The 15994-nt window shown below is 55.8% G+C and overlaps 2 protein-coding genes across 4 annotated transcripts in view; one reads left to right on the top strand and one right to left on the bottom strand.

The window, feature by feature from the left end:
* Positions 1–284: 284 nt before the first annotated feature.
* Positions 285–9490, bottom strand: LOC139239448 (RNA-binding protein 4B-like). The gene is made up of 3 exons (XM_070868197.1): positions 9002–9490; positions 6477–6975; positions 285–490 (listed from the first exon to the last, which is right to left on the bottom strand). Exons 1-3 carry the CDS (start codon positions 9330–9332, stop codon positions 439–441), a joined length of 882 nt encoding a protein of 293 aa, XP_070724298.1. The 5' UTR covers positions 9333–9490; the 3' UTR covers positions 285–438.
* A 342-nt stretch (positions 9491–9832) lies between these two features.
* Positions 9833–15994, top strand: part of LOC139239447 (RNA-binding protein 4B-like) — an 80776-nt gene continuing 74614 nt past the window's right edge. For 2 of the 3 annotated variants that reach the window (XM_070868195.1, XM_070868196.1), the window contains exons 1-2: positions 9833–10178; positions 11003–11222. In XM_070868195.1, coding sequence (XP_070724296.1) covers positions 9950–10178; positions 11003–11222 — 449 coding nt within the window. In that variant the 5' untranslated portion in view covers positions 9833–9949. Of the gene's footprint in view, positions 10179–11002; positions 14013–15994 lie in introns of those variants that run through there. The other variant, XM_070868194.1, reaches the window with a different exon arrangement.

The raw sequence follows: 15994 nt of genomic DNA, 5'->3' as shown, positions 1-15994 counted from the left end.
GGCGGCCTTCGCCACACAGAGAGAAGCACTTGCATTCGGGGAGGCGATTAGCAGGATTTGTACGAGGGGAGGTTCGTTGGGTTTTTAAGGAGATCGAGGAGGGGGGGTGGGGGGAGAAACGGGGAGGAAAGTGTTCGGAAAACAAACCCCACCCTCCCCAGCAAAATAAAACCCTGGCGAGTTGCATCTGATCACAAATCATCAGTGGGAACGATAGCGTTGGGAGGGTTTTACAGAACCCGCGGATCACAAGGCTGAGCTGCAGAGATTATATTTTTGAGAGCGAGAGAGAGAGAGAGAGAGAGAGATAGATAGAGATATATTTTGTTTAAACGCTGTTTGGCCACGATGGTGGGGGTCGCGCATTCGTCTGGAGAGAGCAAACTTCTGGTCGGACGGCGGCGGAGGAGGAGGTGGAGGTGGTTGGAATTCGTCGGTTCATTGGGCATAGCGGGTTTCGGTGGAATTATCGTAGTCGAACTGATCATACCTGAGGGGAAAAAGCACATCATATCAATACAGGGAAGGGCAGCACGGAACGATGCCCGCGCATTCACCGAGTGGGAGCCAGGCCGGAATCAAACGCACGCGGGGCTTAAAACGACGGAGGGGGGGGGGGGGGGAGGGGAGGGATTTATGCTCTCCATGTGCACCCCCGCCACCGAAACGAAAAAATCTTACCGCGGGAATTTGACCGGGTTATGTGCGTGTACCCGAGCCCTTGTGTTCTGCCCCCCCCCCCCCCATATCACCCGAAAGTCCTATTCTTTTCGAATAGATAATCTATCCAACGACTCTTCGTCCCTCAACCTGCTCACAGACCAACGAGCCGCCGATTTTTAAATAGGAAAAATCACGCACGACTCTTGCACCCACCAAGAATGTCGTAAAAGAGTTTAAACAGGAACTTTTTTCGCAGTGTAGTCACAGAAAAAGGTTAGTGTGCAGGTCCAGCAAGTGATCAGGAAGGCCAATGGAATCTTGGCCTTTATTGCAAAGGGGGATGGAGTATAAAAGCAGGGAAGTCTTGCTACAGTTATACAGGGTATTGGTGAGGCCACACCTGGAGTACTGCGTGCAGTTTTGGTTTCCATTTTTACGAAAGGATAGACTTGCTTTGTTCAGTTCAGAGAAGGTTCACTCAGTTGATTCCGGGGATGAGGGGATTGACTTATGAGGAAAGGTTGAGGAGGTTGGGCCTCTACTCATTGGAATTCAGAAGAATGAGAGGTGATCTTGTTGAAACGTATAAGATTATGAGGGGGCTTGACAAGGTGGATGCAGAGAGGATGTTTCCACTGATGGGGGAGACTAGAACTAGGGGGCATGGTCTTAGAATAAGGGGCCGCCCATTTAAAACTGAGATGAGGAGGAATTTCTTCTCAGAGGGTTATAAATCTGTGGAATTCGCTGCCTCAGAGAGCTGTGGAAGCCGGGACATTGAATACATTTAAGACAGAAATAGATAGTTTCTTAAACGATAAGGGAATAAGGGAGCGGGCAGGGAAGTGGAGCTGAGTCCATGATCGGATCAGCCATGATCGTATCAAATGGCGGAGCAGGCTCGAGTGGCCTTTTGGCCTACTCCTGCTCCTATTTCTTCTGAAATGGGGATAAATACAGCCCATGGGTAGTTCCCCTGTTTTATTATCCATACACTTTGCGTGAAACTTCTCCAGAGAACAAAACAGAATTTGCTTTGTGGGCGGAGTCAGTGGGGAAAGGGAGGATAACAAAGCAAGCAGCTTCGCTCGTGAACGGTTTTATCTCGCAGAATACGAGGCTGCAACATCTCGAAGTGGGCAGCCGGACTCAACACACCAAACCCAACTGGGAGATTGGGGGGGGTGGAAAGAAAGAAGCAGCCATCATAAAAGATATTAATGGAACAGTGGACCAACAATCGTCACACCGAGCCCCAGGAGGGTTTAAACCCCACACTGCACCAAATACAGACACAGGGTTCACTTGAGGGTTACGTTCCTTCGTCTTGCGAAGCGTAACCGCGAAGGAAAGTCACGCTGCTCCCAAATGCCGCACACCCATCAGCTGCTGAATCTTCACCAAGGACATAGGAGCTTCCTCGCATCATGGTAAAGGAACGTATCTGCCCCCAGAGATCTCGCTCCTCATTCCCGCTTTAGTAACCCCTCCCCCCCCCCCCCCCGATCAAAGCTCTGACGTGATCACTTCCTTTTATCATTTGCGGTACTTGGAAAAGGGTCAATGGGAAGACAAAAGCGCCAACTTGTATTTATATAGCGCCTTTAACATGGAGAAACACCCCAAGGCGCTTCACAGGAGATTCATGAGACAAGACAGTTGACATCAAGCCACATAAGGAGAAATTAGGGTAGGTGACCATAAATTTTTAAGGAGCATCTTGGAGGAAAGAGGCGGAGAGGTTTAAGGAAGGAGTTCTAGAGCTTGGGGCCCAGGCAACAGAAGGCATGGCCACTGATGGTGGAGCGACTATAGTCAGGGATGCTCAAGGGGGCAGAATTAGAGGAGCGCAGACATCTCGGGGGGGTTGTGGGGCTGGAGGAGATTACAGAGATAGGGGGGAGCGAGGGCCATGGAGGGATTTGTGAACAAGGATGAGAATTTTGAAATCGAGGTGGTGTTTAACAGGGAGCCAATGTAGGTCAGTGAGCACAGGGGGGTGATGGGCGAGAGTTAGGACACGGGGCAGCGAGCACAGGGGGTGATGGGTGAGCGGGACTGGGTGCGAGTTAGGGCCCGGGGGCAGCGAGCACAGGGGGTGATGGGTGAGCGGGACTCGGTGCGAGTTAGGACACGGGGCAGCAAGCGCAGTGGGTGATGGGTGAGCGGGACTGGGTGAGAGTTAGGACACGGGGCAGCAAGCGCAGTGGGTGATGGGTGAGCAGGACTCGGTGCTAGTTAGGACACGGGGCAGCAAGCGCAGTGGGTGATGGGTGAGCAGGACTCGGTGCTAGTTAGGACACATGGCAGTCAAGTTTTGGATCACCTCTAGGTTACGGAGGGTAGAATGCGAGAGGCCAGCCAGGAGTGTGTTGGAATAGTCAAGTCTAGAAGTAACAAAAGCACGGATGAGAGTTTCAGCAGCGGATAAGCTGGGGCAGGAGCAGAGACAGGGTGATGTTACTTTGGTGGAAATAGGCGGTCTTAGTTATGCTGCAGACATGTGGCTGGAAGCTCATTTCAGGATCAAATGACACCAGGAACTTTTCAATGAGGCCTGTGTTGAGGATTGACCCACCCAGATATAGTGCAGCTGTAATACAGTGTGTACGAGATTCTGTGAGGCAGGCGCGTGTTTCAGACATGAGCAACGGCATAGGGTAGGGCACTGGGTTGGGCTTTGGCCTTCCAGAATTAATGAGGGGGTCCCACCAAGGGATCTTGTCTTTTCACCCAACTTGGGAAAGGCCGTCTAGAATTGCACTCCTGGGCATTTTATACAGTTCAAGTGCAAAACATGTCATACTCTCACCGGTCGTGTCGGGAGAGCGCTGCTGTCTGACGATCTAGGGCTCTGCGAATGGCGTTTATCACTGACAACCGCAGGAATGGCAAATGATACTGTAGCAATCCACTTATCCAACAATCACAACGGTTATGTTTGTGAGAATTCCCTTAACTTTAAAGTCGAACAGGACTTCTGAAACTTGGTATCATCTCACAAGGTTATTAGTTTTGGGTTATCAGAAGAGAGTCATGGGTTGTGGAGGTGGTGCCCTCTAACAACCTGTATTTATATAGCACCTTTAACAGAGAACATCCAACGGCGCTTCACAGGAGCGTTACATTAACAAAAACTGACACCGAGCCACAGAAGGAGAAATTAGGGCAGGTGACCAAAAGCAGAGGTAGGTTTTAAGGAGCGTCTTGAAGGAGGAGAGAGAGGCGGAGAGGTTTAGGGAGGGAGTTCCAGAGCTTGGGGCCCAGGCAACAGAAGGCACGGCCACCGATGGTGGAGCGATTATAATCAGGGATGCTCAGGGGGCCAGAATTAGAGGAGCGCAGAGATCTCGGGGGGTTATGGGGCTGGAGGAGATTACAGAGATAGGGAGGGGCGAGGGCCATGGAGGGATTTGTAAACAAGGATGAAAATTTTGAAATCGAGGCAGTTTAACCGGAACCAATGTAGGTTAGCGAGCACAGGGGGTGATGGGTGAGTGGGACTCGGTGTGAGTTAGGACACGGGGGCAGTGAGCACAGGGGGTGATGGGTGAGTGGGACTCGGTGTGAGTTAGGACACGGGGGCAGTGAGCACAGGGGGTGATGGGTGAGCGGGACTCGGTGCGAGTTAGGACACGGGGGCAGTGAGCACAGGGGGTGATGGGTGAGCGGGACTCGGTGCGAGTTAGGACACGGGGGCAGTGAGCACAGGGGGTGATGGGTGAGCGGGACTCGGTGTGAGTTAGGACACGGGGGCAGTGAGCACAGGGGGTGATGGGTGAGTGGGACTCGGTGCGAGTTAGGACACGGGGGCAGTGAGCACAGGGGGTGATGGGTGAGCGGGACTCGGTGTGAGTTAGGACACAGAGGCAGCCGAGTTTTGGATCACCTCTAATTTACGCCGGGCAAAAGGTGGGAGGCCGGCCAGGAGTGCGTTGGAATAGTCAAGTCTGGAGGTAACAGAGGGCAGTAAACTAGGTGAAGCACGAATGAATTCTGGAATTATGAACATACGGTATCTGATCCCGCAAAATCCCTCGTGCAGCTGCGAATTAAAAGAAGTGTTTTTGATCAGAGCGGACGGGGTGTCTGAATGTCCTGCCCTTCATACTGCAAGTCCGTATTCACCGAAGCAAAGCTCACTGACGAGGCGCACAGGCTCAGGACGTGTTATGTAATGACCACGGTATTGTAGAATCACCCAGCAGAGGGAGACCATTCGGCCCATCTGCCCATGCTGGCTCTCTGAAAGAGCAATCAGTCCTACTCCCCCCCAGCTCTTTCCCCATAGCCCTGCAGATTTTTCCATTTTGAAGTATTCATCCAATCCCCCTTTTGAAAGTTACTATTGAATCTGCTTCCATCGCCCCTTCAGGCAGGGCATTCCAGATCATAACTCACTGTTTTTAAAAAAAAAAACACTTCTCTTCCCTCTGGTTCTTATGCCAATTATTTTAAATCTGTGGCCTCTGGTTACTGACCCTCCTGCCACTGGAAACAGTCTCTCTCCATTTACACTATCAAAACTGACTGACATATGAAGAAAGACTGGATTGACTAGGCTTATATTCACTGGAATTTAGAAGGATGAGAGGGGATCTCATAGAAACATATAAAATTCTGACAGGATTGGACAGGTTAGATGCAGGAAGAATGTTCCTGATGTTGGGGAAAGTCCAGAACCAGGGGTCACAGTCTAAGGATAAGGGGTAAGCCATTTAGGACCGAGATGAGGAGAAACTTCTTCACTCAGAGAATTGTGAACCTGTGGAATTCTCTACCACAGAAAGTTGTTGAGGACAGTTCGTTAGATATATTCAAAAGGGAGTTAGATGTGGCTCTTATGGCTAAAGGGATCAGGGGGTATGGAGAGAAAGCAGGAATGGGGTACTGAAGGCTCGAAGGGCCGAATGACCTACTCCTGCACCTAGTTTCTATGTTTTTATGTAAAACCCTCCGGGATGTTGAAGACCTCTATCAAATCTCCCCATGACCATCTTCGCTCGAAGGGAAACCACCCCAGTTTCTCTAGTCTCGTCACGTAACTGAAGTCTTTCACCCCTGGCTAGCATTCGAGTAAATATCCCCTGCGCCTTCTCCAAGGGCTTAACGTCTCAAAGCTCTCTGCTACTCCACTGGGGAGTTTCCTCACGTCACGTCTGTAGACGAATTGACAGGGACCGATAGCTAGGATTAATCAACAACTCTTATTGTTGCAACATGCCACAACCAGGATGGGAGGCGGCGGACTGGATGGACAGTGACCTTTTCCAGTCGAGCAACTCCTACGAAAAGAGTCCTCTGGAAAAGTATCAAAACTCGCACGCCCGCAGAAGCACTGCCCTTCCATTACACAGCTCACAATACTCTCTCTCTCTCCAGACACAACTTTGAGAAACGCTGCTGGATATTTCAACGCGCTTCGCGTGGTCCAATATGACAAATTCAACCTGCCCGCCATTATTTCCACCAACTCCAAGCAACAACGGGGCAGGCATTCCCGAACTGCACAGTCAACAAAGGACCACTGAGTAGAAAACAACCAGAAGGCAAAAGCAAGACACCCACCGGCGACAGGACAAATCCGTTATGACTTTTAACTGCTTCCGACACGCCGCACGGCAGCAATAGGATCTGCGGTACTTACTGCGGAGCCCCACGGGATGCCGGAGGCGGAGCGACTGCTCTGGAGGCAGGGCTCTCCCGCGGGAAGAGTCCTCAATGGGCAAATGTTAAATGAAGGCAGCACCCTCCCCCCTCAATCCCCTCCCCCCCCCCCCACCGCTTCCCGCGTGTTTGTAACGGATACATACCTACTGATGCTATCGTCTATGAATTTCTCGTTTTGATACTTTGGCACGGAGAGCGGCGAGAGGCGGGTGCGCTCGTACAGGGTGCCGCTGTTGGCGCCGGCGGCAGCTGCAGCGGGCGCGCTCAGGCGGTTGGGGCTCCTCTCGCGGGCGTAGTCGAGCGGCGCGTAGCCGACGGCGGCGCCGGCCTGCTGGTAGTCGTCGTAATAGTCGTAGTAGGAGCTGTGGCCGTAGTCGTACTCGCAGTAGGAGTAGTAGGAGGGGTAGTACTGCGAGGGCAACTGGTACTGGCTGTACTGGTTGTGCCGCGCCGAGTGGCAGTCGCGTGCCTGGTGGCCCTGTCGCCCGCAGCGCTGGCACACCTCCCGCTGCCCAGAGGACTTGCCGTAGGTGGAGCGGGAGAGCTGCACCCGGATGCGGTTGCCGTTGAATTCCTTGTCGTCCAGGTTGGCGATGGCGGTCACCGCGTCCTCCTCTCTCTCCATGTGCACAAAGGCGTAGTCTGCAAGGGGTGGGGGAGAATGGTAGAGTTTACATCTCACGTTAACCAAAGCCACACTTAAAAAATACCCAATACCACGGCAAACGAGCCAAAAGGTGGGCAGAGGAAACATTACAAGGGACACCCCTCCCTGAAAAAGTGCAATATTCCCCACCGACACCTGGGAGTCCCTGGCCAAAGACCAGTCCGCCCCAAGTGGAGGAAATGCATCCGGGAGGGCGCTGAGCTCCTCGAGTCTCGTCGCCGAGAGCGTGCAGAAACCAAGCGCAGGCAGCGGAAGGGGCGTGTGGCAAACCAGTCCCACCCTCCCCTTCCCTCGACCACTGTCTGTCCCACCTGTGACAGGGACTGTGGCTCTCGTATTGGCTGTTCAGTCAGCTAAGGACTCACTTTTAGAGTGGAAGCAAGTGTTCCTCGATTTCGAGGGACTGCCTATGATAATGATTATACAGCGCTCATAAACCTTCCGAGGGGGGGGGGAAAATGTCTTCTGTCTGCACCACACGGGTATAGACCAATTTTCAGCGCGTTAGCACTACGCAGAAACGAAATCTGCCTTTCTTCCATTGGCCCCCCAAGAACATCACCTGACTGACTTGGGGAAAACCCCGATTACTTCATCCTGATGCTGTGTAAGGACTGGAAGCATCAGACCCCCAAGGATTTATTGGACATTGAGTTTAATATTTTTCTCACCAAAGAAAGCTGGAAGCTGTTTGTGTGAGGGGCCCAGGTGCGGCTCCATGTTGGACTTAGAACGATGGGCAGGGAGTGTGGAATGACAATGGCCAACAGGAGGTGGGCTAATGGAGCCCATTGTCAGGCAAAGTGACCTCCTCAATCAGTGATTGAGTTACCAGAACAATAGAGAACTATTAAGCCCAGAATGTATGGAAGTGAAACTACATCACTGGACTCAAACACAGGAAGCCTCAAAAACAAGGCGAGAGGGTCTGAATGGCATCCTGTCACTATACAGAACAGACTAGAGGGGCTGAATGGGCTACTGTAGGACCCCACCCCCCACACACACGGGGGCACTCACCTCCCCCCCCACACGCACGGGGGCACCCATCTCCCCCCCCACACACACGGGGGCACCCATCTCCCCCCCCACACACACGGGGGCACCCATTCTCCCCCCCACACACACGGGGGCACCTAACCCCCCCACCCCACACTCACGGGGGAACCCATCCACCCCCCCCCACACTCACGGGGGCACCCATCCCCCCCCCCCCCCATACACGCACGGGTGTACCCATTCTCCCCCCCACACACATGGGGGCACCCATTCCCCCCCCCCATACACGCACGGGTGTACCCATTCACCCCCCCCACACACGCACAGGGGTACCCATTCCCCCCCCCCCATATACACACACGGGGGTACCCATTCCCCCCCCCATACACACACAGGGGTACCCATCCCCCCCCCCATATACACACACGGGGGTACCCATCCCCCCCCCCATATACACACACGGGGGTACCCATCCCCCCCCCCATACACACACACGGGGGTAACCATTCCCCCCCCCATACACACACACGGGGGTAACCATTCCCCCCCCCATACACACACACGGGGGTAACCATTCCCCCCCCCCATACACACACACGGGGGCACCCATTCTCCCCCCCCCCCCACACGGGGGCACCCATTCTCCCCCCCACACACGGGGGCACCCATTCTCCCCCCCCACACACGGGGGCACCCACACACAAACCCCCCCCCACCACACACACACGGGGGCACCCATTCTCCCCCCCCACACACGGGGGCACCCACACACAAACCCCCCCCCCCCACCACACACACACGGGGGCACCCACACACAAACCCCCCCCCCCCACCACACACACACGGGGGCACCCACACACAAACCCCCCCCCCCCACCACACACACACGGGGGCACCCATTCTCCCCCCCCACACACGGGGGCACCCACACACAACCCCCCCCCCCCCCCACCCACCACACACACACGGGGGCACCCATTCTCCCCACACACACACACACACCTTTGACGATGTCGCACTCCACCACCCGGCCGTGCTCCTCGAACTTGGCGCGCAGCTCCTGGTTGCTGCAGCCGGGCGCCAGGTTGCCGACGTAGACCTTGGTGACGGCGGCCGGCCGGGCCCGCGACTCGGCCACGTTCAGCTTCTGGCCGTGCAGCTCGTACTGGTGCAGCGCCTGGATGGCGCGGCCCGCCTCCTCGGCGCTGTCCATGTGCACGAAGCCGTAATGGCGGATGATGTCGCACTCGCGCACCGCGCCGTAATACTCGAACAGCGTGCGCAGCTCGTCCGCCGTGCCCTCCGTCGCGATGTTGCCCACGAAGATCTTCATCGTCCTGTCCTTTTCCTTGGGTCGTTTTTCCCGCTCCCGCTCCGCGCTGCTTTTTCTTTTTTCCTCCCGCTTCACAAAATGGCGCCCGTCGCTTCCCCCTCGTTCGGCCAGCCGAGATGAAGAGGCGGGGCGCCCCCTTGCTCTCTTCCTTTAAATGACAGCGCCACCGGCCAATCAGCGCCGTGCTCCCGCCCCCCCGCTCATCACGTACAGCCAATCGCCACGCACGTATCCCCCTATCCCCCCCGCGCGCGGAGCCCCGCCCCATCGACTTGCCGGCCCCCCCCCCTCCGAGGGAGGCGGGACTTCTCCGACCACGCGCAACGGCTCCCGATTGGATGGCGCCTTTGCCGCCGCGATTGGTGCAGCCGGCTGTCGCTCCGGCGGCGGACGCGGTTGGGAATTGGGAAAGGCGGCACTCCGAAAGCCCCCGGCGGAAGGCGGCCCCTGATTGGATGGCGCTATTGCGCCGCGCGGATGTGATTGGTGGAGCCGGCTGTCGCTCCCCAAAAGCGGCCATTTTGTGAGGAGGGCGCGTTTCCTTTTTTTCTCTCTCGCGAAGCCCGAAGGGGAGCGAAGGTGTTTCGCGCGAAGAGAGAGAGAGAGACAGAACAAACATGTCGGCCTCCTCCTCCGCCGCCGCCGCCGCCGCCGCCGACACCTCGGAAGCCTGCGGCGCGGTCAAGCACGACGGCTTGACGCCCACGGAGGAGACGCCGCGTCGCAGCGAGCTGCAGGGCCGACCCGAGGCCGCCGCGCCGCTCTGCGCCGACAGCGTGGCGCCAGGCGGCAGCCAGGAGCCGCAGGCCCACTCCGGCCCCGCGACCGACTGCGCCGACGCCAAAGGTGAGAGGTCGACCGGCCCCGCCCGGTGAGGGCTTTCTGGTGACGTCACGGGCGGCCGCTATTGCTTCATGGCAACCGGGCCCCTCGTGTCCATAGCAACAAGGTCATAGTGCCATGGGGGCCATTTACGTCCACCTGAGAGAGCAGATGGCGCCTCGATTTAACGTCTCATCAGAGAGATGGCCCCTCCGACAGTGCGGCGCTCCCTCAGTACTGCCCCTCCGACAGTGCGGGGCTCCCTCAGTACCGCCCCTCCGACAGTGCGGCACTCCCTCAGTACTGCCCCTCCGACAGTGCGGCGCTCCCTCAGTACTGCCCCTCCGACAGTGCGGCGCTCCCTCAATACCGCCCCTCCGACAGTGCGGCACTCCCTCGGTACTGCCCCTCCGACAGTGCGGCGCTCCCTCAGTACGGCCCCTCCGACAGTACGGCCCCTCCGACAGTACGGCCCCTCCGACAGTGCGGCGCTCCCTCGGTACTGCCCCTCCGACAGTGCGGCACTCCCTCAGTACTGCCCCTCCGACAGTGCGGGGCTCCCTCAGTACTGCCCCTCCGACAGTGCGGCGCTCCCTCGGTACTGCCCCTCCGACAGTGCGGCGCTCCCTCAGTACTGCCCCTCCGACAGTACGGCGCTCCCTCAGCACTGCCCCTCCGACAGTACGGCACTCCCTCAGTACTGCCCCTCCGACAGTGCGGCACTCCCTCGGTACTGCCCCTCCGACAGCGCGGCACCCCTCAGCACTGCCCCTCCGGATCAAACTTTGGCTCCGTACCACGCGCACTTTGTGCCCACTTGCTTCATTCTGCTTCTCCTCTCTCAACAGACTCTGCCTTTGTACACGTGGAGCACAAGGAGGAAGCGCTGAAAGCCATTAGCAAGACGGAGTCCACTGACGTCAAGGCAAGGAAGATTGGGGACCAGCTATCCGGGAAAAGCACCAAGCCACAATCGGCCGGCGGTCCTGTGGGAAATTGCCAGCGCTGCGGAAGACCCGGCCACCAGGCAGCCGAATGCTTCTGGGCTCCATACGGTTCCCTCGATAGGTATGGCCCCGCAGCTTCGAGTTACCCTCTCTGCCGCCCGCATTATAAACCTGCCAGTGCGACCGAGCAGTATGTCGATCATTACGAGCAGTTACCGCTCCAGCCTCAGCTTGCACTCCGGCGCAGGCCCCAGCCTCCGCTTTGCCCTCGGCCCGAATCCGCCCGCAACCCGTACACGAGCAGCCCGCCCCACCGTCGCTTGCCGCCAGGCCTCTCCAAAAGCACGTCCCTGTACCGTCGCCAGCGCCTCTCGCCGTCTCCTGCACCCAAGCTGGAAAACCGAATACCTGTCAAGAGAAAAATGGCGCAGGATAATCACGCCGTCGACAAAAGGGCCCGACCTGGATTGTTAAACACGCCCGCCCTGGGGGAACATTCCCGATCCGGACTGTTAAACACATCCCTCCTAGGGGAACATCCACAATCCGGACTATTAAATACACCCACCCTGGGAGAACATTCCCGATCCGGATTGTTAAGCACATCCATCCTGGGGGAGCATCCACAATCCAGTTTGTTAAACATACCTGGCATGGGGGGAGGTTCCCGATCCGGATTGTTAAACATACCTGGCATGGGGGGAGGTTCCCGATCCGGACTGTTGAACAATCCTGGCACGGGTGGAGTTTCCCGATCCGGACTGTTGAACAATCCTGGCACGGGGGGAGTTTCCCGATCCGGACTGTTGAACAATCCTGGCACGGGGGGAGGTTCCCGATCCGGACTGTTGAACAATCCTGGCACGGGGGGAGGTTCCCGATCCGGACTGTTGAACAATCCTGGCACGGGGGGAGGTTCCCGATCCGGACTGTTGAACAATCCTGGCATGGGGGGAGGTTCCCGATCCGGATTGTTAAACATACCTGGCATGGGGGGAAGTTCTCGATCCGGACTGTTAAACTCGCCCATCCTGGGAGATGGTTCCCGATCCGGTTTGTTGAACTCTCCCACCCTAGGGGAGGGCTCCCGATCCGGACTGTTAAACGCCCCCGGCATGGGAGAACATTCCCGAAGCGGACTGTTAAACACACCCGGCATGGCAGAGAGCGCCCAGTTGGCTCTGTTAAATAAGCACGCCCTGGGGGAAGGCGCCCGCTCCGGTTTGTTAAACCCGCCCACCGTGCAAGACAGGGGCCGCCTTGCTCTGTTGCACACAGCTGCGGCGAGAGGAAGTGTTCAATCCGCTCTGCTACATACACCCGCCCTGGGAGCACATGCCCGATCTGGACTGCTACATACACCCGCCCTGGGACAACATGCCCGATCTGCTCTGTTAAATACACCCGGCCTAGAGGAACATGCTCAATCCGGACTGCCAAAAACATCCACCCTGGCACAGCACGTCCGATCCGGACTTCTAAATACACCTGCCCTGGGGGAACATGCCCGATCAGCTCTGTTAAACCCACCCGCCCTGGGAGGACATGCCCGATCCGGACTGTTAAATACACCCGGCATGGGCGATGGTCCCCGATCCGGACTGTTAAACCCACCTGCCCTGGGAGGACATGCCCAATCCGGCCTGTTAAACCCACCCACCCTGTGGGAGTGTGTCCGGACCGGACTGTTAAACCCACCCACCCTGGGAGGACATGCCCAATCTGGCCTGTTAAACCCACCCACCCTGGGGGAGCGTGTCCGGACCGGACTGTTAAACCCACCCACCCTGGGAGGACATGCCCGATCCGGACTGTTAAATACACCCGGCATGGGCGATGGTCCCCGATCCGGACTGTTAAATAAACCCACCGCGGGAGAGATTGTCCGATCTGGTCTGTTAAATACACAAGCCCTGGGAGGACATGGGCGATCCAGACTGTTAAATACACCCAGCAGGGGCGATAGTCCCCGATCCGGACTGCTAGATCCACCCGGCATGGGAGGACATGTCCCATCTGGTCTGTTGAATAAACCCACTCCGGGAGAGATTGTCCGATCTGGTCTATCCGATAAACAGGCCCTGGGAGAGAATGCCCGATCAACTCTTTTATATAAATCCACCCCGGGAGAGAGTGTCCGGTCTGGTCTGTTGAACACACCCATCCTGGGAGAGCGTCCGCTGTGGGGGCTGTTAAATACGCCGGCCATGGGAGGACATGTCCAATCCGGACTGTTAAGCACACCAGGCATGGGGGAACATACCCAATCCACTCTGTTCAACACACCCATCCCGAGGGAACATTCCCGATCCGGACTGTTAAGCACGCCCGTCCCAGGGGAACGTTCCCGATCCAGACTGTTAAACACACCCGGCATGGCCGAGATCGCCCAGTTGGCTCTGTTAAATAAGCATGCCCTGGCGGAAGGCGCCCGCTCCGGTTTGTTAACCCCGCCCGCCGTGCAAGACCGGGGCCGCCTCTCTCTGTTGCACACACCCGCGGCAAGAGGAAGCGTTCAGTCCGCTCTGCTACATACACCCGGCCTTGGACAGGGTGCCCGATTTGGTCTGTCGCGCATGCCCTCTCTCTCTCCGGCTGTTCGGCCAGAGGCGAACATTCAGATGCACTTGCTCAGTCGTGCCCCACGCTACTACGTACCTCCCAAGCAAGATGCCAGCTTCTGCGCCTCTATGGTGTAACATGAATCCTAATTAACAGCAGTGTCTTGCTTGTCCCCACTTCTGTGGCTTTGAGGAGCATGTGTCGATTTTCCAACTCTCGTATATATATGCTACAATGCTGTTTTGGAACCTCCGCTGTTTTTTTTTCGTCACACCAAGCCTGTTACATTTACATACCACATGAAAACTGGTCCTGGTTAGAAATAAAGATATGTTTTTGCCCTCCCCATTCACAGTGACATTTGCACGCCTTTCTGCTGGTTCGTTATTTCCACTTTCTCTCTCTCTCTCTCTCTCTCCTTTTCTCTCGTACGACCGACGTCCGTCCTTATCGAGGCCGCTCCTCACGCGCAAGGCTCCGCCACAGTTCCCCGTGCTTAGACTGTGGCAGCCAGCACCACTCGCCTGCGCTGAGGGCAGGGTGGGGGGTGGGGTCTGTCCCACCGCGGGGAGTATGACAGCCCCGGACCCGATCCTCTCCTCTCCCAATGCCCACCACGAGGTACTTGACATAAGCAATAGGAGCAGGAGGAGGCCATTTGGCCCCTCGAGCCTGCTCCACCATTCAAAAATCTGTATCTCCGCCTTAAATATATTCAGTGACCCAGCCTCCACAGCTCTCTGGGGCAGAGAATTCCACAGATTCACCACCCTCAGAAGAAATTCCTCCTCATCTCCATTTTTAAATGAGCGACCCCTTATTCTGATACCATGCCTCCTAGTTCTAGATTCTATCTGCATCGATCCTGTCGAGCCCCTTCGGAATCTTCTGCGTTTCAACAAGACCACCTCTCATTCTTCTAAACTCCAATGAGAACAGGCCCGATCTACATAAGGACAAGAAATAGGAGCAGGAGGAGGCCACAAGGCCCCCTCGAGCCTGCTCCGCCATTTAGTAAGATCATGGCTGATCTTCGACCTCAACTCCACTTTCCCGCACTATCCCCATACCCCTTGATTCCCTTAATGTCCAAAAATCTATCCACAGCCCTCTGGGCTAGAGAATTTCAAAGATTCCCTGCCCTCCTGAGTGAAGAAGTTTCTCCTCATCTCAATCCTAAATGGCTTACCCCTTATCCTTAGCCTGTGACCCCTGGTTCAAGGATAAGGGGTAAGCCTTTTGGGACCGAGATGAGGAGCAACTTCTTCACTCAGAGAATTGTGAGCCTGTGGAATTCTCTACCACAGAAAGTTGTTGAGGCCAGTTCGTTAGATATATTCAAAAGGGAGTTCGATGTGGCCCTTACGGCTAAAGGGATCAGGGGGTATGGAGAGAAAGCAGGAATGGGGTACTGAAGTTGCATGATCAGCCCTGATCATATTGAATGGCGGTGCAGGCTCGAAGGGCCCAATGGCCTGCTCCTGCACCTATTTTCTATGTTTCTATGTAATAATTGTGTATGTTTCAATGAGATCACCTCTCACTCTTCGAAACTCTAGAGAATATAGGCCTAGTCTGCTCAATCTCTCCTCATAGAAGAATTTCCCCCCTCCCCCCCCAATCCCAGGGGGATAGTGCTCATCTCTATGGAAGCAGTATTCTTAATTGCCAATTAAGATCTATTAGCTATCAATTTAACATAAGGAGCCCCCTCAAAAGGATAAACTTTTCAAATTAAATGGGAACACTGTTGGCCGTAACACCTATGCTCCCTCCTCTATTCTCTCTTCGACAAGACGTGGCGTGATCCTGCACTTCTTTCTGAAGAGTTGGTTCCTGTGCATCATTTTGGCCTCGGGAAGATAACCATTTCAAATCCCAAAGGGGCCAGGAAGGAAGTGTTCAGTTTTCCCCACGCCCCCGCCCCCCCCCCCCCCCCCCCCCCCCACCACGCGTTCCAGCAAATTCGAACTTGCGCACGGTATTAAAATATTCCTACACGTCCACACGCGACATACTCAAAATGGTGAGTCTGCCTGCACACGATCCAGATGCACAGCCGTTTCAAGTTGATCTGCAGTTCCTGGCCACAACCGGAAACTGATCAGCACATTCCAATTTGCAATTGAACTCTGATTGTCCCCGAGTCTGAGTTTACTTAACAACACTTAGGCTGGCAGTTGTCAGGGGACGTGGCACCGCTTTGCCTATAGGATAATTACCTTCTGTATTACTCAGTATAACAACCCTGTCCTTGTAAAATGGCATCTGGTTCGACTTGTGTGAGCGCCGCCATTGAATACGTGTTCATGTGTATTAAACAAATGCTAT

Source organism: Pristiophorus japonicus, chromosome 27 (genome assembly GCF_044704955.1).
Source record: "Pristiophorus japonicus isolate sPriJap1 chromosome 27, sPriJap1.hap1, whole genome shotgun sequence".
Lineage (NCBI taxonomy): Eukaryota > Metazoa > Chordata > Chondrichthyes > Pristiophoridae > Pristiophorus > Pristiophorus japonicus.
This window is presented reverse-complemented; position numbering and strand designations above follow the sequence as displayed.

Coding starts and splice junctions, on each gene's coding strand:
- LOC139239448 (XM_070868197.1), bottom strand. CDS start 9,332: ATGAAGATCTTCGTGGGCAACATCGCGACGGAGGGCACGGCGGACGAG. Junction 6,976..9,001: donor GGAGTGCGACATCGTCAAAG/GTGTGTGTGTGT, acceptor CACCCCTTGCAG/ACTACGCCTTTGTGCACATG. Junction 491..6,476: donor ATAGACGATAGCATCAGTAG/GTATGTATCCGT, acceptor TTTTCCCCTCAG/GTATGATCAGTTCGACTACG.